General features: G+C 54.7%; 3 protein-coding genes across 13 annotated transcripts; 1 reads left to right on the top strand and 2 right to left on the bottom strand.

Annotated features, from left to right (window-relative positions):
• The first annotated feature begins 12 nt into the window (after positions 1 to 12).
• Positions 13 to 8,018, top strand: Matcap1 (microtubule associated tyrosine carboxypeptidase 1). Of its 4 annotated transcripts, none has more exons than XM_021721637.3 (7): positions 13 to 235; positions 3,083 to 3,702; positions 3,785 to 3,928; positions 4,198 to 4,330; positions 5,270 to 5,575; positions 5,660 to 5,757; positions 6,788 to 8,018. In XM_021721637.3, exons 2-7 carry the CDS (start codon positions 3,139 to 3,141, stop codon positions 6,950 to 6,952), a joined length of 1,410 nt encoding a protein of 469 aa, XP_021577312.1. In that variant the 5' UTR covers positions 13 to 235; positions 3,083 to 3,138; the 3' UTR covers positions 6,953 to 8,018. The 4 variants fall into 4 exon arrangements, with proteins under 4 accessions (XP_021577312.1, XP_021577311.1, XP_077888633.1 ...); XM_021721636.3 differs by lacking the exon at positions 13 to 235 and adding an exon at positions 242 to 725; XM_078032507.1 differs by lacking the exon at positions 13 to 235 and adding an exon at positions 242 to 849 and having other exon boundaries at positions 5,660 to 5,697.
• A 354-nt stretch (positions 8,019 to 8,372) lies between these two features.
• On the bottom strand, positions 8,373 to 12,272 carry Nol3 (nucleolar protein 3). Of its 4 annotated transcripts, none has more exons than XM_013366551.4 (5): positions 12,088 to 12,229; positions 9,483 to 9,654; positions 9,077 to 9,379; positions 8,599 to 8,922; positions 8,373 to 8,519 (listed from the first exon to the last, which is right to left on the bottom strand). In XM_013366551.4, the coding sequence occupies exons 3-5, from the start codon at positions 9,369 to 9,371 to the stop codon at positions 8,512 to 8,514; spliced, it is 627 nt and encodes a 208-aa protein (XP_013222005.2). In that variant the 5' UTR covers positions 9,372 to 9,379; positions 9,483 to 9,654; positions 12,088 to 12,229; the 3' UTR covers positions 8,373 to 8,511. The 4 variants fall into 4 exon arrangements, with proteins under 4 accessions (XP_013222005.2, XP_013222007.2, XP_040134898.2 ...); XM_013366553.4 differs by adding an exon at positions 11,811 to 11,989 and having other exon boundaries at positions 9,077 to 9,654; positions 12,088 to 12,228; XM_040278964.2 differs by lacking the exon at positions 9,483 to 9,654 and adding an exon at positions 11,811 to 11,989 and having other exon boundaries at positions 12,088 to 12,228.
• A 519-nt stretch (positions 12,273 to 12,791) lies between these two features.
• On the bottom strand, positions 12,792 to 17,633 carry Hsf4 (heat shock transcription factor 4). 5 transcript variants are annotated; one of them, XM_005318299.5, is made up of 13 exons: positions 17,410 to 17,633; positions 16,673 to 16,781; positions 16,452 to 16,579; positions 16,230 to 16,354; positions 15,875 to 15,950; positions 15,646 to 15,710; positions 15,038 to 15,140; positions 14,683 to 14,821; positions 14,334 to 14,457; positions 13,738 to 13,843; positions 13,580 to 13,645; positions 13,357 to 13,426; positions 12,792 to 13,074 (listed from the first exon to the last, which is right to left on the bottom strand). In XM_005318299.5, exons 1-13 carry the CDS (start codon positions 17,530 to 17,532, stop codon positions 12,923 to 12,925), a joined length of 1,386 nt encoding a protein of 461 aa, XP_005318356.1. In that variant the 5' UTR covers positions 17,533 to 17,633; the 3' UTR covers positions 12,792 to 12,922. The 5 variants fall into 5 exon arrangements, with proteins under 5 accessions (XP_005318356.1, XP_005318355.1, XP_021577309.2 ...); XM_005318298.5 differs by having other exon boundaries at positions 14,334 to 14,561; positions 14,683 to 14,807; positions 17,410 to 17,627; XM_021721634.3 differs by lacking the exon at positions 16,673 to 16,781 and having other exon boundaries at positions 17,410 to 17,620.
• Between the last annotated feature and the right edge of the window lie 302 nt (positions 17,634 to 17,935).

Here is a 17,935-nt window from a genome sequence, read left to right as displayed (position 1 = left end):
CAAGGGGACGGGTCGACAACTACACTCCGCCCAGTGGCATGGCGTGGTGCTGGACTCAGCCTTCTCAGACCCTCTTGGTGCGCGTCGCCACAGATTGACAGGTTCCTCCGGATTTCGTGAGAGCGTGCGCGCGCCGGAGAGCGTTGCGTCATCGGCGTCAGCTCCCGCGGGCTGGGCGGCGGGCGACCCGCTTTGCGGAGCGAGAACCGCGGGCGGCAAGCAGAGGAACAAACAGGTGGGGGCGCGGCACGCGGACCGAACCCCCCACCCAAACCCCAAGGCCGAGACTAGGCGCGCGGTGCGACCCTTTTGATTTACCAGAGAACCCCCCCATCCCCGCTCCATTGTCTTCTGGCCCCGCCCTCCATTGGGCACACCCTTCGCCCATCCCCCTATCGCTTATTGGCTGCAGGTCACGCCCCTCCTGGATCTCTCGGTCCCCATTGGCTTTTCAACGTAAACCTCTAGGCGCGGGCCACACCCCTCATCTGGAACCAGACCACGCCTTCAGTAGTCAAGGGCTCCTCCCCAATCCAGCCATTCATTCTGCATCTGGTGTTGGGTGCTTGAGACATGAGGGCGAATCAGACGGGTCCCTACCCACCGGGAGTTCGAGGGATGGTAGGAGGACAGGGACCCAAGCTCTAACAGTGACTGCCTAGGGCGGTAAAGAAACCATCAAGGCATTGGGACCCTGTAGACGCCCAGAAGGCTTCCCGGAGGAGGTGAGGCCCAAACGGAGCCCTGAAAATGGTTAAGAGTTTGTTCCAGGGAGACATTGCGGGGGCATTCTTGGCGGAAGGACCTGAAACGTGAAAGAAACAGGCGTATTCTGGTAATTGCGAGGAGGTAGGTCTAATGAAAGAAGGGAAGATGGAAGGGAATTGTCCAGGTAGCAGCCTGAAGACCAGTGTGGAGTCCAGGAAACTATTCAGTTAGTTTAGGGGATTGAAACCTAAGACCTGAAATAATCTTCAAGCAACTGGTCACTGGACGCGGGGGTGGGGGGTGGGGTGGGAGTGAGGAGGGGGGAGATAGGTCTAAATGAGGAAGCAAAGTGCTGGTTATTCTAATTCTGAGAAGAAGGGCTCTTGAGTTCATTCATTGAGCTCTAGGTCAGGCACTGGGTTTCAGGGATACCACTGTGAATGCTAGAAAAGTGAAAACAGGTAACTGTCAGATGTATCATAAAAATATAAAGCTTACAGCAGTACACTTTAGGTGATGATAGTGCTATGGAAAACAATAATTCCTGGCTGGGGGTGGATTGTGGTGGAGATGGGGGAGGAAGTTTATTATTTTATAGAGGTGCATTAAGGTGATTTTTTTCCAGTACTGGAGATTGAACCCAGGAATACTTTACCATTGATATACATCCCCAGCCTTTTTTATTTTTTGAGACAGGATCTTATTAAATTTTTGAGGCTGGCCTTGAACTTGTGTGTGACTGGGATTACACCTGGCTAGGGTACCTTTTCTAAGATCTTGATATTTGTGCAGAGATTTTAGGGAAGTCACTTAATATTAGTGTCATTATATTAAGGGGGCTTTCTAGACAAAGGACATATGCAGTTTGAGATGCCTGTTAAACAAAGATGTTGTATGAAAACTGGCAATACCTGTCTAAAGTTTATGCAAGAAATTTGAGCTGATGACTCATATTGAGGGCTGAGAGTGAGGGCTGGGGGTATAGTTTGGTGGTACAGGGCATGCTTAGCCCTGAGTTTGATCTCCAGCACCAAAGCAAAATAAAACAAACAAAAATGAGAGTGGATGAGATTACTTAGGGAATGAGCATAAATGGAGAAGGGAGTAGTTCCCATAGACAAATCCTGGGCCATTATAGTGTTAAGAGTTTGGGGAGACAGGGATGATCAGCAAGGAAGACTAAGAAAGAACTGCCAGTGAGATGGAAAAAGAACTAAGTTCCAGTGTATTTGGAAAGTGAAATGGACAGCAAGTTTCCAAGATGAAGGGATTAACTGTGTGGAGTACTGGTGAGCAATATGAAGACTGTCGATCACCTTGATTAGGTCAATTTTGATGGAGAGTGGGGGACATGTGTCTAAGTGAAGTGAACTTTAAATAACAGGAAATAAGGAATTGGAGACTGGGTAGAGATGACTCTGGGTGTTGTGCTGCAACAAGGAACAGCTAGAGGGATATGCAGTGATGCTGTAGTTAGAGAAGTGTGGATTCAAATGCAGGTTTTGCTTTGTTTTTTAAGATGGATAAATAACAACATGTACCTATGCTGATGGAAAGAATTCAGTGGAGAGGAAGAGATTGGAGATGTAGGAGAGAAAAGAAAGGCTGGAATTGAGTCCCTGAACAGGCAAGGGTGCTCAAGAGTCTGTAGTCTCTAGTGAGTCTTTGGGAGAAACTGGATTGGACTGAGCCCTGGCACAGAGTCAGGGGTAAGTGCCCTGATATTGGCTTTGGATGACCACTGGGAAGATGCATCAGGTAGGGTACAGGCCAGAGATTGACTTGGATTTGAAGTCTCCCTCTGCTTTCCCAAAAGCAGATTCTAATTTGGATATGAATAGATGGCCCAGAAGAGAGGGCAGTACAGTATATAATGGCATAAGAGGCATTCAGGCATTCAAATTGACAGAGGCCAGGTAGGAACGAATGTGTAGGTGAAGCCATATAGGAGAGTGGTACCAAGAAGATGCAGTAAATAGAAGGCATCCCCTGAGACCCCTCTTATCTATGGTTCATCCAGGCAGCTGAGGCTGCTCTCTGTCTACTCTGGGTGAGCGCTGAGCACAGAGATTAGAATCATGAGTAGGGACCCAGTCCTTGCCCTCTGCTCACAGGCTGAGGGAATTATAGTAAGCACCATCTAGATGAGTATGTAAAACTGTCTCTCTTGCTTTGTTCTAGCCCATGTTACTTGCATGAGCTTGCTAGAGGGAATGGACACTGGAGTGGGGGTAGGAGAACAACTACCCATACCCTTGGCAGCAGACCTTGGGCCCACCAACAGCCCAGCAAGGCCAGTGTGGAGCCTATAGGGCCTACAGCTCCTCTGACCACACCCACTCATGCTGGTTTCCACATCCTTCTGTGTCCCCAGAGGTCAACAGTGTGGGAAGTTGGAGAGACCCAGCTGGATGTGACCTTCAAGACAGAATGGTGCTGGACTCGGGGGCTCAGGTGTATGAGCAGGCACCCCCCAGCCTTCCTGCCAGTCCCCAGTCCCTGCACCATAGGCTAAAGAGCCCAGACCGAGATGGGCCACCCCTGTACCCCTGGCCTCAGTCCCTGGCTGTGCCTCTGGCTCTGGCAGTCCCCTCAGGGCTACAGCCCCAGCCTGAGCAGCAGCCCTTCTCAAAACTGCATTTGGGCCGTGGCCACATGCGAAGGAGTGAGAGCACCTACACTGTAAACAGTGCTGGCTGTCGAGGGCGTGGCACCCGGGGACCAGCCCCTCCTGGACAGGGACGAGGTGCAGGTAGGGGTACCCTGCGGGCTGCAGCCTCTCTGCCTCACATTGCTAAGACTCGAAGGGATGCAGGTGGTGGTACCAAGAGCCCCTGTATGTTGGTGGCACTGCGGCCAACCAACATGGACCGTGAGAAGGACAAGTTCTTCCAGTCCCATTACACCTACAACCCACAGTTCGAGTACCAGGAGCCCATGCCCACCACTGTGCTGGAGAAGTACTGTGAGGCCTCTGGACAGTTCATCCATCAGGTCAGTCCACCCTGCCCACCTTACCCTGTCCCTGACAACTCAAGGGACCCAGCCTGACAAGCTACTGTGGCCCTGTGTGCAGGCAGTTGGAATCATTGAGGCTGTTCTGGAGAAGTTTGGCACCTATGAACACTTTGAGGCTGCCACCGGGGGCCAGCTGCTGACTAAGTGCCAGATTTGGTCCATTGTGCGCAAATACATGCAGAAAGAGGGCTGCGTTGGAGAGGTGAGCTTTCCTGCCTACACAGCCCCTAATATGCCCCAAATCAGTCTGTCTGGCAGGTGGTCCCAGGCCCAGCTTCACACCTGGCCAGCAGGTGATCTGAGACAAATCCCTGTTCTTGCCTCAGGGAGGTGGGAGGTAGCTCTGAGGAGAAGTGGTAAAGGGTGAGTGCCCTGAACAGTGTCTAGTTTGGCTGCCCTTGGCATTGATGGGTCCACCTACACAGTGACCCCAAGGCTAGTAACCATGACTCAGTACACTGCCATCTGCAGGTTGTGGTGCAGCTGAGTGAGGACTTGCTGTCTCAGGCTGTGATGATGGTGGAGAACAGCCGACCCACACTGGCCATCAACCTGACTGGAGCTCGCCAATACTGGTTGGAGGGCATGCTTCGCCATGAGATAGGTCAGGCTGGGAGTCATGGGTAGGGGGGTAGAAGGGTGGAGATGAGAAAGGGCTGAAATCTGGGGAGTGGGCAGTGAGGGGCCCCAGTAACCCCCTCCTTTGTTTCTCCCTCTTCCCTCTGGAGGAGGACAGGCCCTTGCCCTTCCTGAACAGCTGCCTCCTCCCTCTCGCTCACAGAGGTAGGCCAGAACACACCTGCCCACTCTCCGGATTTACCCTAATCTCTTGTTCCTTTGGGGGATGTCTTTTTCTTTCTCTGATTTCCTTTGACAGTGGGGCAAGGCTGCTGAGGCTCTGACAGGCCAGAGGGAGAACCCTGAGGGTCCCATCAGCCCAGCCAACTTGCAGGCCCTCTAGGGTGGGTGGTAGGCCAGATCCTAGAAATAGAATTGTTTGAGGTCACACAGAGTATAATTTAGGAGCAGGCAGACCAGGCTGGAAAGGAGGGCACAGGACACTAATCACTATTCCTTTCTGTCTTTCCTTCCTCATAAAGAATCCTATTGTCCCGGGCAAGAAGTGGTTTTGCTGGGGGAATCAATGTGATTATCTAGTGATTAATGAGGGCATGCAAGATATTGGGGCTGGGTGGTGTGTGTGTGTTCCTTCTCTCTAGGAAAGCTGGAGGAAGCAGGGGTGGGGTGGGGGTGGAGGGACAATATGAGTTGGGAAAGGGACGGGGAGAGAGAGAATAAGAGAATATACTGAAATGGGTGGAGGAATATTCATGCATGAGTCTGAGTCTGTATGAGCCTTTGGGTGCAGGTTCTTCTTTGGAGGGTCTTCACGCAGCTTGGGGTTTGGTGAGTATGTGTTTTTCTGGGGCTGGGACAGCCTGAGTTTGGGGGCGTGAAGATACTAGAGTCGCCACTAGAGGTCCGCAGGGTGGATTCTCCAGACACCCCACCCAGCGCAGCCTCCCCCTCGCCCTCTCCGCAGGCACTCACTACCTGCGGGGCGTGAACAATGCACAGCAACCGTGGCACAGCGCCGAGGGCCGGTTGCAGTATGGGCTGCGGCCAGCCAACCCCACGGAGGAGGGTCTAGCCAGCCTGCACAGCGTGCTGTTTCGCAAGCAGCCATTCTTGTGGCGCGCAGCTCTGCTCTACTACACCATCCATCAGGCCGCGCGCATGTCGTTCCGCCAGCTCTTTCAGGACCTGGCGCGCTACGTGCAGGACGCTGACGTTCGCTGGGAGTACTGCGTGCGCGCCAAGCGTGGCCAGACCGACACTTCCAAGCCTGGTGGGCAGGACGCAGGGTATTGACCTGGGCGGAGGCGAGGGTTGGGGCTCCACCTCAAGAACTCACTGGCTCCTGCACTCACAGGCTGCTTCAGCAAGGACCAGGTGTACCTGGACGGCATCGTGCGTATTCTGCGGCACCGCCAAACCATTGATTTCCCACTGCTGACCTCGCTGGGCAAGGTGACTGACTGGGTTCCCGGTCTGCCCTCCCACTTTCTGCAATATTCCTTGCACTTCTGATTCTTGCTGGACTGAGATCTGAGTGTCCGACCTCTCTGGTGCGGGAAGCATGGATGGGGTTGAGCAGAGGAGATCAAATGACTTTCTAGTCATTTCATTTCATTTCAATTCAATCAAAAGTAGTTACTTGACCCAGCTTATAGGGGTGTGTAGGTGCAGCATTTCAAAGGAGGTGAGCATTCCAGGCTAAGGGAATAATTAGGAAGGCCTGGGGAAGGAGGCTGGACAAATGGCCAGGGACCACCAAGTCTCTGGTGCTTGGCCTCTGTGCCAGGCAGAGAAGAGTGGATTTCATTTGAAGCAGTGGGGAGCTGGAGGAGCTTTAAGCAGAAAGTATGGTGCAGTTATTTGCTTTCGAAGGCTCCCTCTGGAGTTATATGGCAGGGGAACTGAAAAGAGAGTCTTAGGGAAGAGAGTATGCTGGCAAGAAGAAGAGGCTGTCCTGTCACTCTTACAGATTGATGGTGATGGCCTTACCCCAGGCAGTGGTCATGTATTTAGAGAGGAAGGGTCAAGCTAGAGAGCTCTTTGGAAAGTGAATATTCCTTTATCTCAGTGGCTGCCCTGAGTGGGAGGGTGAGAGTCCAAGCATCCTCCCTGGAACCTGACCTGGGTGACTGAAGAGTTGGGCTGGTACCCAGATGTTGACTATGAGGAGGTGCCTTAGAGATATTCAGGGGAAGGTGTTCAGGAGGCATTTGGATACCTATATCAGAAGATAGGAAATAGGCTAGGCTGGAGCCAGGAGTGGGTCATAGGACAGAGATAAAAGAAAATGTTGAGAGAAAGAACAGAGACCCAGGTCTGAGCCTAGAGGTACATAGCATGGGCATGGGACTGTGGGTATGGTAGGCTGATGGGAAGAAGGAGCCCTGGGAGCAAATGGCCATGAGCCATCAGCAGAGCTGGGACCACCTGTCTAAAAGCCAGGAGCTCTGTCTAGCTCTGAAGCTCAGCTTCCTCCCTGCAGGTCTCCTATGAGGATGTGGATCACCTACGGCCCCATGGGGTGCTGGATAATACCCGAGTGCCCCACTTCATGCAGGACTTGGAACGCTATCGGCAGCAGCTGGAGCACATCATGGCAACCAATCGCCTGGATGAAGCAGAGCTGGGCCGCCTGCTGCCTGATTGATGTTTATTGAGGGCTATCAGCAGAAGTCCTATGCAGAGGCCTACAGATCAGCCCCCAGAATATGAAGCTGATTGCTCTGTGCTTCTACAGCCTGGGTGTTTCTTGGGGGCATTGGGAGGCCAAGAGCATTCTGGAAGAACAGGCAGCAGCATCAGAGGTTTTTGTCCCTTGATAGTCTTCCTGGTGCCTGTGGACCAGGCAGCATTTCTGGCAAATTGCTGAGCAGAGGGGAGGCCTGGGGACAGGAGGGGGGGTGGTGAGTGTTAATGGGAATAAGGGGTGGTTTGGGAGTAGAAACTTGTTTTTGCATGAGATGCTTTGGGTGTCCAATATTCCAGTCTGTCCCTTCCCCCACCTTGCCCCTTGGTGCTCCTTCAGCATTCCTGCTGTCTACCTCTTACTGGGTCCTGGTGGGGGTTGGGATCCCCCCTTCTGGGGTGATTGCCTGCGCCTGGGGTCTTGGCTTTCACACAGGCTTAAAGGGCAGGGGTCCTGATGGTATAGACCCAGCTGGGCTGGGGTTTGCCTTCCAGAATTTTTGCCTCTTTCACTAGTCATGTGTTTATTCAATACTTTTGTGTTCTACTGCCTGGAGCTTGGAGGTAACAGTGGAGGGACAGGATACTACTGGAAGTTACCTTCATTATACACACATGGGCACATACATGCTGGGCTTCAGGTCTTGTGCATCGAGCCCAAAAGCTCACCTGACCCCTTCACTGGCCTCTGCTCTTCCTGTCTTTTCCCACACCCTCCCAGTTGGTCTTAGGCAAGAGTTGGCATAGCTGGGAGCAGCCACCCTTAAGCCTGAAGGGCAGGCCCATTAGGTTTATTGTCCTGGGCCAGGAGAAATACACAGCTGATTGTTGCTTAGACTCAGCTTCGTGAGGTTGACCCAGTCCCATTCCTATCCCGGGCCTTAGTTTTCCCATCTATAAAACTTGGAAACACAGCTGGAGAGTTCTTATTCATTTAGTCAACACATATGTGCCAGTTACTGGTTAAAATTCTCACTGAACTCCCAGTTCAGAGGGAAACCAGACAATTAAAACGGCAATTAAAATTACACGTGTGTCCTCTGTCTACTTAAGGTCCTTCTAATTCCCCTCTAATTTCAATTTCCAAGGCTGTGAACTCTTGAGCCCTCCCTAGATAGTCAGAGTCCTCTTCTCTTGCTTTCTGCCCCAAGCCCAGTTTCTTCCATAGAATGGGGCTAGTGTCTAAAAAGTTCCCCGAATGGCTCATGAAGGGAAAAGAACAGGTTTCAGGTCATCCTACTATATGGTCCTAGCTCTGAGATCACCTGCAGCATGGGCTGTTGTGTGTGGAATGGGATTGTGAACTAGATGTTGGAGTGTTGTGGGGCACCAGAATGTTCAGGTTCTTAGAGACATAAACCACCCCCCCCAAAAAAAATGCCTAGGTTAGCTGGAGTTTATTCACTTCCAATAAGACATAAGATGATGGAGCTTTGGTGGCACTGGATCCAGCTCCAGCATAATCCCAGGTTCTATCTTATTTGGGCTTGGGCAGGAAACGTCAGGTCAGTATTCTGGCCTTCAGGAATCTAGAAAGGAAGAGACAATAGTCAACTTCCTGAGCTATGCCCTCTGCTAAACCACTACAGAGTTTGCAAGGCCTCACACCTTCAGACTCATCCCCCTCCTGGAAGTCAGGCTCAGGCTCTGGTTCTGGATCTGCCTCCGGCTCTGGTTCTGGATCTTCCTCCGGCTCTGGTTCTGGATCCATTTGGGGTTCTGGTTCTGGCTCAGCCCCTTCAGAGGCCTCAGCTTCCTGCTCTGGCTCTGGCTCCTCTGGAGTTCCGGATTGCACTGCTTCAGAGCCCTCAGGACCTCCTGCCTCATAGTGATCTGAAACTCTGGGCAGCCCGGGACACACTGTCCCGGAACTGGGTGCCTCGGGCGTCCAGTGGCCTGGGCATGGAGGGTCATAGCTGCGGTCCCGGTAGCCTGGGGCGGAAGTGGGAGGGTCTTTCAGGATCAAGTTATCTTTCTGCAATCCTTAGTACACACACTCACCTACTTTGGGGGAATACCACGACTCCAACCCTCAGTTAGCCTTTGCTTGGCTCCCAAGCCACGCCCCTGGTCTACGTGCGCTCACCAGGGCCCACGTGCTGCCAGTCCCAGGCTGGGTCTGGCGCGCGCAAGGTTTGCTGGGCGCAACGCAGCAGCTCCTGGCAGGCGGCCTCGCCTTTGCTCTGCACCACCAGCAGCAGGCGGCGCACCCTGCGCTCAGCATCAGGCAGTGCATCCAGTGCCTCATACTCCGGCCCGGTGAGCACTCCCCGTGCTACCAGCGCGTCCAGCAGTAGTCCCGAGTCCGCCTGCAGCGTTTCCACCAGGCGTTTCCGCTCACGGTCAATGGTCTCCGAAGGCCGCTCCTGCGAGTTGCCCATGGTCCGGGCTGTACAGAGAGGGGGAGAGAAGTAGTGGGCACCGAGGGTCCTCCATTCCTGACCTCTCTTCCAGGATCCCAGTGAACATCCCTGGCTGTGGTCTAAATTCACCTTGACCTCAGCGGCCAGATGACTCCGCAGCACAGGACTCGGGCACCACGGTACTGAACTCTTCTCCCGCCTCTTGCCTGCAGCTTCTCTCCAGTCTTCTAAGGCTCCTCCCCTCTCTAAACGTCAGTTGTAGGCTCTCCCAATCAGGGCCTCCCTCCTGAGCCCCAGCCGCCTGCAGATCCGACAGTAAGAACCCAGTTTATCCAAACAAACGTCTGTCGCCGCCCCCGTCCCGTACTGGGGGTTGAGCCCTGGGGTGCTTTACCACTGAGCTTCATCCTTAGCTCTTTTTAGTTTGAAACAAGGTCTCCTAAGACCCTTACTAAATTGCTGAATCTGGCCTCGAATTTGGAATCCTTCTGCCTTAGCCTTATGAGTTGCTGGGATTTCAGGCATTTGCCACCACTTCTTGGTCTTTCTCTAGTCTGCTTCCCCATCTCAATAGGAGAAAAACCTAGGATAGACCCAAGGTTACAGCTTGCAGTCAAGTCCTTTCCAGTCTGACAAATATTTCTCTTGCCATTCTCACTTCTGAGTCTAGTCTTTTACCTCCTGCCTGGACCCTGTAGAACCCCTGGATCAGGATTCCCTATTTACACAATCTGTCCTCCAGTACCCTCTGCACAAACTGTTGAGAGCCTGCCCTGCTCCTCTTTCAACTTGCCAGGACAGGCCCTGATCCTCTACCCTCACCATCACCACCCAGTTCTAACCCCAACATGATCTCATGGCCCTTCTTGGTTCCCAGGTACCTAGCTGGGATACCTGAATCTTCCTGAATCCTACCTCTGACCAAGATCTCCTAACATCACCCAAGACCCAGGTGACTCCCTGCTGGCCTGGGAATGATAGTCATCTCTTGTTTGATCTTGAAATACTGAGGGCCCAGCTCATGAAAGGTTGCTAAACTTTTTCTTCCCATTTTGAGACTGTCTCTACCAAACTGTAGGGACTAGGTAGAAATCAATCTGCTTTGTCTATATATTACCAAGCAAGGACAACAGCCCATCTCTTTGCCAGCCTTAGCAAGGCCCCTGACATTAGATAAAGGGGTCAGGCCCTGGACCCCTCCCACCCTCTGCCCCTTTCCCTGACTTGGCTTTATTTACACAGCATCCTTCCTGGTCTCTACTTCCCATGTAGTGTTTTCCCTCCTTTCCTGGTCTATAGAGTCTTAGTCCCCATTTTGCCTCCCAGGTCTCTTTCAGAACCCCGTAGTGTCAAGATGTGCTTCCTTTGGTCACTGCACATTCCAGCCACCTCTCCCTCCACTCCTGTGTGTGTGTGTGTGTGTGTGTGTGGTGCTGGGGATTGAACCCAGGGCTTTGTGTATGTGAGGCAAGCACTCTACCAACTGAGCTATATCCCAAGCTCCTCTCCCTCCCCTCTTATCAAATTGTCAGCCTATCCCCCAGATTCAAGCACAGATCAGAACTACCCTTGACCCTCCATCTCCCTTCATGTCTCATCTGTGACAAATGTATCTCAGTGTTTCCATCAGCTCCTGCCTGTCAACCCCACCATTCACTTCATCTCCTGTAACAGTCCCTCTGAGTACTTCTCATTCTAATTCCACCATCCCTCAGCATAGTGACTTTGACAACTCTCTGGGGTAGGATTTATTGTTCCAATTTTACAGCTGAGGAGATAGACTCAGAGAAGCAAAATAGAATTAGATTCTGACTTGCTCCAATCTGAACAATACCAAGGTCTCCTGTCAAGCAGAATGTCAGCCTTTACCCCTTATTCCTGCCCCTACTGCTTATCTTAGCTATTTGGTCTGGTTATTCTAGCTACCACTCACCACTCAGAACAGTGAGGCTCTTCTCTACTTCTCCCCACCACTCTGTTCTGGGAAAACTCACTATGTTCCTGGTATCTCTCAGTCTTTGCTGATGCTGCTCCCTAGGCCTGAAATACCATTTCCTCCCTCCACTCATGGACCCATCCTCCAACATTCAAATATTCTCTTGTCCACCCCAATGCCAGAGTGTTCAAGGGAAGATGGTTCCTTCTGTGCACTCCAGTGACCAGCATATCGCCTCACTACTTCATTAACTGACATCACTGCACTGTGTACACAGAGGTCTTCTGTTCTCCTGGACTGAGGCTTCCAAAGACTGTCCCCCTTTGCAGGGCACGGAAGACAGAGGGGGCCTGCACCTACTCTAGCCAGACATAGAGAGAAAGGCTGTAGACCTGACTGGCCCCTCCTTCTCCCTCCGGCTTCCTAGGTTGTTTTTACGTTAGTCGCCTTCTCCTGTTAACCCAAGCCCTGACTTTAGTCCTGCTTGAGGAGCAGAGACCCCGGCTGTTCTGGACCCTCACTTTGAAACTTTCATAGCTCGAAGGTGAACATCGAAGTTATGTCTCCGCTAGTTCTCTCAAATGACAGGCCCAGATGTTTCCCGGAGCTCCAGGTAGCGAAGCGTGGATTTGGGTGAGGCCCCCAATCCCCAGCTGGCGGTGAGGGTTCAGTTGCAGCCGAGCTCCGAGGGTCGTGGAAACTGTGGAAGCCGTTGCGCATGCGCGACCGTAGGGTACCCTGACCTCCCCTCCACCCAGTCCCAAGCTAGAGTCCTGCGGAAGGGCGGGGCCCACAGACCTGCGAGCGCCGCTGCGGGTGGTGAGGCTCGAAGTCGGCCCAATCTGAGATTCCCTTGCTTCCTCTGCCCGGTGGAGTGGGGCTCGCGGTTCGGCCCGTTTCGGGCGGCCCGCTCCCGGGTCGAGCCTCCGCGGGGCAGGAGATGACAGTGCAGAAAGGGCCGGGAGGGGTGGGGACCGGTGCAGCAGCTGCTACGGGGGCGGGGCGGACAGGGCTGCCGGGAATGGGGGGGGAGGGGGCGTTCTTCCCCGCTGCTGAGAGTCCGACTGCGAGGTCGCGCCCTGGCTGGGGACGTTCTCATAGTCCGCTTTCCCTCCCCATCCCGGGCGCACTGGACACGAGCCAGGGAGGAGACAGTTCGGCCGCGGTCCCACACATCCTGTACCCACACTAGGCTTGCCCATTCCCAGGAGCTTTCCATCTATCTTCTCATCAACCCCTGCTCTCTGCCTGTCACAGATGGGGTTTAGAGAAGGGGCCCGACTTGTCCAGGGTCATATAGAATGTGCACTGTGGAGCTGGATGCCACCCGAAGTCCCCGCTTCCAGGAGATTGCAGTGGCCAGGCTCAAGCCCCGAGGAGTTAGGGGCTGGCTCCCCAGCACCATGGCTCTCCCAGGGTTCTCTTCTGGGATCTCTGCAAAGCTGCTCATCCCACCCCCTGAGTCCTGGGCTCCCTCGTCGATAGAGAAAAGACACCAGAAGCACAGAAAAAGATGCAGTTTATGTGCACGGCTCTGATGGGGGTAAATGGAGAGAGGCCGCTAAGTAGTGGGGGATAGGCTCACCCCTGTCCCCAGGGGACATCAAAAGATCCCTTCAGAGGCTCATGGGTCTCAGGGGGAGGGACTGGCCCTTGGGCCCAGGTAGGAGGTCCGGTTCTCAGGGGTGCTGTAAATGGTTAAAGCCCCGGGCACAGCCAGGGCTGGGCCTCCCAGATCTGCCTGGACATCCAGCAGGAGTGGGCCCCCAAGCGTGGAGTCCTTTCCTAGAAAGAGCGAGGCTGTGTTTAGCAGGAAGGAGTGTTCCCCCTTCTTTCCTACCGGAGGAGAGCCCTGCCCCCTGACTTCTGGTCAAGTCAGGATAAAACATCATTCTTAACCTCCCCATTCTCACCCAATGGTGAAGGGAAGGGGAGCTTCTGAAGGATCTACAGGGCAGCCTGAACTCAGGGAATCTCCCTGTAAAACCCAAGCGGCCTACTCCACCAATCATAGCAGTTCAGCAGTCATGGCCTCCCTCCCACATCCTGAGTCCCCACAACCATTACCTGGACCTGGAGAACTCAATCCCTTGACTGCCAGCTCAGCTTCACCTCTGTCTGGAACCAAGGGCTGCATCTGCATGGGAGAACCCCAGAAAGGAGTTGGGGAGAGAGCCCAATAGCTGAGGAAGAAACCTGGGGACTCACTTGGGCAATTCTCAGACATGGCTTTGGCTCTCTGAGAACAGCTATGGACCAAAGGGTGTGGCCCTCCCCAGCCCCATTTTACCAGGGATAGCTCCATGTCCAAGTCCATCAGGGTCCATTCTCGCCCTGGAAGGCTGGGGCCCAACACCTGGGAAAAGTTCTGGGTTAGTGCTTGCCCTCTCAGGCTATGCAGACAGCAGGAACCAGAAGTGCATGTGCTTCTATGCCAGAAGTACTCACATCTAGGGGTGCTGCAGGCTCTACACTTTCAGGGGGAGGCCGAAGCAGCATCGAAGGCAGCAGACTCTCTGGGCTCCTGTTACCCTGCTCCAGACCCAGAGGTCCCCTGTGCACAAAAATCTGCTGTTGGCCTGCAGTGCTCACCACCTATTAAGTTCCCAAAGAACCTGGATGCAAGAGGATTTAAATCCCCCAACATCTAGAAAATGCCACTCTCCTTTCCCCATAAATGGACACAGAGTGTCCCTGCTTCCTCTAGGACTTGAAGTCTTAGGACAGATTCTCTCTTATGCAAGTATAAATACAAGGGGCTCTTAAATTACTGTGTATATTATAATCATCCCATTGAACTCATTTAAAAATGCGGATTCCTCAGTCCTACCACAGAGGAGCTGGGTGATCTGACTAGGAGTTCCTACTTTGTGTAGAATTTGTATGTAGGTGCTCCTTGGAGCACATTCTGAGAAATCATAAGTGCCCAATATCCTCCTCAGCCACCAAGGGGCAGACAAAGTAGGGAAGTTTCATGAGCCAGAGTGTTGTTCTATCTGCAAAAGTGGCCTGCAGGACTCACCTCAAGAATGGGCTCTGCTTACCTGTCAGGTACCTCCCTGGGGCCCCTTGGTTCAGGCTGTTGGACACTCCTGGGCCCCTCAGGGCTGAAGCTCCCTTTCCCTTCCAGGATGGCCTGTACCACAGCCACAGGCAGCGGTGGGGGGGCTGTCACGCAGAAGTCACACTCGTTTGGGGCCAGGGCCAGCCCGGCCTCGCCATCCCCCCCTGGACTGGCCGGCTCTTCTTTGAGCAGTGCCAGGCCCTTCTCCCTGTACCAGAGAAAAGCTTCAACCAGACCCTGGCACTGACCTCTCCCCCACCCCTACAGCCATCTGGGCTGCCAGGCCCTCCCAGTCAGGCTCCCCAGAGGGCAGCCCCTGTCCTCCTTACCTCCTGCCACCACTGGAGGGAGAAAGCCTGGGCCCTTCAGGGGATGGAGAATCTTCTGGGATATCAGAGATGATGGGGCCCCTGGCCCTGTGAGGGCTGAGGCCCAAGGTAGTCTCTGGGAGGGGCTGTAAATAGAAAACTAGACCCAGTCCTTGACCTCTACCACTGGGAAAGCTAGAACCCAAACAGCACCCATCTGGACTATAGGGACTAAGGGGCAGGGTGTGAGGGGAAGGCTCAGTCCATGCTGGGGAGCCTGGGTCTGTTTGGTGGGAAGGCTGGCTTCCATCTTCTTTGGAGAGAAATCGGGAGAAGAAACAGCTGTGCTTTAGAGAAAGGGGGAAAAGAAACCTACCGACTGGATAAAGTAGGGGTCCTGCAGGAGGGCACCAGGCAGGGAGCAGGCATTGAATTTGGCAGGTGTTGGGCATGAGTTCCCTTCATCCAGCATCAGGGACCTATACAGGATGACCAGGGTCCCTCAGGGTAGGGGCAGGGTCAGTCCCCGTGCCCCTCAGCCTACACTTCCCTCCCTCTCTCCCTCCCTCAGGCCCCAGCAGCCAAGTCAGCAGAGCTGAGGCCTGTTGCCAGGGCATCAGTCACATGCTAGAGTGGAAGGGGCTCCCCCCCAGAGATGGGGGCCCTTTGGGGGTAGAGGAGAGGGAGGGAGCATGGTTTGAGCCCCAAGCTCTGCAGTTGGGATGTTTTGGGGGGAGGGGAAGGGATTGCTAGTGTGGGAATTTGGAGGTAAGGTCCTGGGAGTGGGAGTACCAGATTGTGGTGTTGGGGGAGGGGGGAAAAGTTCCAGATGGGTTGGGGAAGCTGATGTGCAGCCAGGAGTAGGATTGAGGGTTCTGCCTGAAGGAGTTTCTGGAAGAGAAGGGGTCCCTGCCAGGGGTCTTGTGCAGAGAGAAGGTCCTGAAAGTGGAGAATTGGGGGTGAGCATCCTTGGCTCTCACTCACAGCTTTCTCTTTGTTCCTGCACTACTGGGCCCAGCCTGAAGTGGTCCAAAGAGGCACTGGATCAGCTGAAGAGGAAGAGAAGGGCTTATTCCTATTTTGGACACCCCCCTCACCCTAACAGGCAGTTCCAGGTGGGTTTGAGAAAGGGACTAATTTGGATGCTAGAGGACTGGGTGTAGAGGGGTGCCCAGGAGTGAGAGGGAGAAGGGAGGTAGAAGAAGAGGAACACCTTGCCAATGACCCGGTGCTGCTGACCATGGCTCTGCCGAAGTGTCACCACTTCCCGCCACAAGATCTCGTTCTGCCTAGGGGCAGGGGTGGGAGGGTGCTGAGGCATCTGAGTTCTCTCAGACACTCTCCCTCCCAAACACACACACACACACACACACACACACACACACAGAATGGCACGGCAGGGAAGGGACCCGGGTCACTACCCCAATAATCATCCACCTTATGGAGAGTCAAGTTCCACAACTGGGCCCATTTGTCTGGAAGGAGAGCTGAAGGGGCTGCCCAGAACCCTCTGGTGGCCAGCATCCTCTCACCCAGAACCTCCCACCAGGGCCGCCCCTCCCCCGCACTGCCTGAGCTCCCGAAGCCGCGCCTCAGTGTTCTCCTGCACTCCCCGCAAAGCCTGCACCTCGCCCAGCAGCCGACCAAGGTCTTCAGGGCGCCAGCGACCGTCATCGCTGCGCAGCGCGGGCACCTGCAGAAGGTACACCGCAGAGGCAGAATCTCATAGAATAGGGCCAGCAGTCCTAACACCCCACGCGGGTTTACTCATTTCTGCTCGCTGTCCCTACCTTGCGCCGCACGCGCTCCAGTAGCTGCTCCCTGCCACGCACGAAGCTCGGGTGCTGGAACTCGACGTGGTCGCGCTCCGGCCTGAGCAGGCCACCCTGCTCGATGCTCACTACCTTCCGAAAACCATCTGGAGAGTGGGGCGTGGGGGGCGGGGGTGAGTCGTTCCATCTTTGGCACCAAATCACCCACACCCTGTCCCCACCCGGCCTGAGGGACTCACACATGTTGAGTTGACGCACAAAGCTCGCCATGTTGCTGTGCTTGAAATACTGGGGCAGCACTTCTTTGGCGAAGCGGCTCTGATCGCTTACAAGGAAGCTGGTCCCACTCTACCGAGAATGCCGCCCACCCGTGGTGCGGGTAGAGACCAGACTTGGTGAGTGGCGCCCGCCCACCCTCAGGCCGGCGCTCTAGCGCGCGCGCACACACTCATCCACTCAGGGGTCAGTGCCGCTCATGGGAATATGGAAAGGCAGGGCCAGAACCACCTGAGGCCTGGCTCCGGACGACCACAGTGAATCCCTACCCCTAGCGTAACCCAGAGTCGGGTTCTCAAAGAGGAGTAGCAGAGGCCAACCCTGGTTCCACCTCGGACCGGTCCCAGACCCGAGCCAGAGCCAGAGCCACGATGTGACCCTGATTGAGCCAGTGCCAGCCCTCCCTTCTCTCGGTCTGTTTTCCGATCTGTCTATGGGGTGGGGTCATTTCATTCTCATTAAATGACCTAGGAGATGCCTCTGGCTCCAGGTCTCCAGGAGGTCCCTAACCCTTCCTCCGCCCCAGAGGAAGTCGCCTCATCTTCATCTCACACATCCCCTCCAAAGTGAACTACCCTGGACGGCTGAATCGGAGTGACCCACAGCCCAGTCCCCGGCGGGGGTTGAGTGGGCGTGGGTGTTCACCAACGTGGAGGGACCCCGGGGACCACTGGGAGAGTCGAGGGGCCCCAGCCCTCACCGGGCTCCAGCGGATCAGGTGGTCGGTGCCGGGGTCGCCTACCAGCGCCCATAACTTGCCGAGGAAGGCAGGTACAGGGCTGGGGCCTGGCTCCGTGGGCAGCGCTGCTGGCGCTTCCTGCATGGCGCAGTGTCGGCCCGGCTCAGCGCTGCGGCCTGGCCGCTGCGGGCTTGTCAAAGCCGTGAAAGTGCTGCGTTTGCCTCCCGCCCCGCCCTACTCCGCCTCCGGGCGCCGGGTCAGGCGGGGGCCACGTGCGAACCCGCGGGGCGGGGCTCGGACAGCGGCCGGGGCACCAGCAGACAGAAAGGCTGGCTGAATCGGGTGTGTGTGGAGGGATGGGGTGAGGAGGGAGACCTGGGTTCGAATCTCATCTTAGTCTCTCTATTTCCTTTATTTGGGAAAAATAGCCCGTGTGCGGCCTTTTTACGATGAACTGGGAAAGTCCTAGTGAAGCCCCAGATAGAGCGGGCCGATAAGATAGTGAGGAAGCTAGACCTTTCCCGCCGAACACTGGGGCATTGTCTAT

Source organism: Ictidomys tridecemlineatus, chromosome 15 (assembly GCF_052094955.1).
Source record: "Ictidomys tridecemlineatus isolate mIctTri1 chromosome 15, mIctTri1.hap1, whole genome shotgun sequence".
Classification (NCBI taxonomy): domain Eukaryota; kingdom Metazoa; phylum Chordata; class Mammalia; order Rodentia; family Sciuridae; genus Ictidomys; species Ictidomys tridecemlineatus.
The sequence above is the reverse complement of the archived record's forward strand: the minus strand, read 5'-3'. Positions and strand labels throughout refer to the sequence as shown.

Excerpts from the sequence above, each read along its gene's own strand:
- Matcap1 (XM_021721637.3), top strand. The coding sequence starts at position 3,139 with ATGGTGCTGGACTCGGGGGCTCAGGTGTATGAGCAGGCACCCCCCAGC. Across the intron at positions 5,576-5,659 it reads GACCGACACTTCCAAGCCTG|GCTGCTTCAGCAAGGACCAG; the intron begins GTGGGCAGGACG and ends CTGCACTCACAG. Across the intron at positions 5,758-6,787 it reads TGCTGACCTCGCTGGGCAAG|GTCTCCTATGAGGATGTGGA; the intron begins GTGACTGACTGG and ends TCCTCCCTGCAG.
- Nol3 (XM_005318302.5), bottom strand. The coding sequence starts at position 9,371 with ATGGGCAACTCGCAGGAGCGGCCTTCGGAGACCATTGACCGTGAGCGG. Across the intron at positions 8,923-9,076 it reads CTGGCAGCACGTGGGCCCTG|GCTACCGGGACCGCAGCTAT; the intron begins GTGAGCGCACGT and ends CTTCCGCCCCAG.
- Hsf4 (XM_005318298.5), bottom strand. The coding sequence starts at position 17,532 with ATGCAGGAAGCGCCAGCAGCGCTGCCCACGGAGCCAGGCCCCAGCCCT. Across the intron at positions 16,355-16,451 it reads TGGAGCGCGTGCGGCGCAAG|GTGCCCGCGCTGCGCAGCGA; the intron begins GTAGGGACAGCG and ends TACCTTCTGCAG. Across the intron at positions 13,844-14,333 it reads CCCAGGGAGGTACCTGACAG|GGGACCTCTGGGTCTGGAGC; the intron begins GTAAGCAGAGCC and ends TTTTGTGCACAG.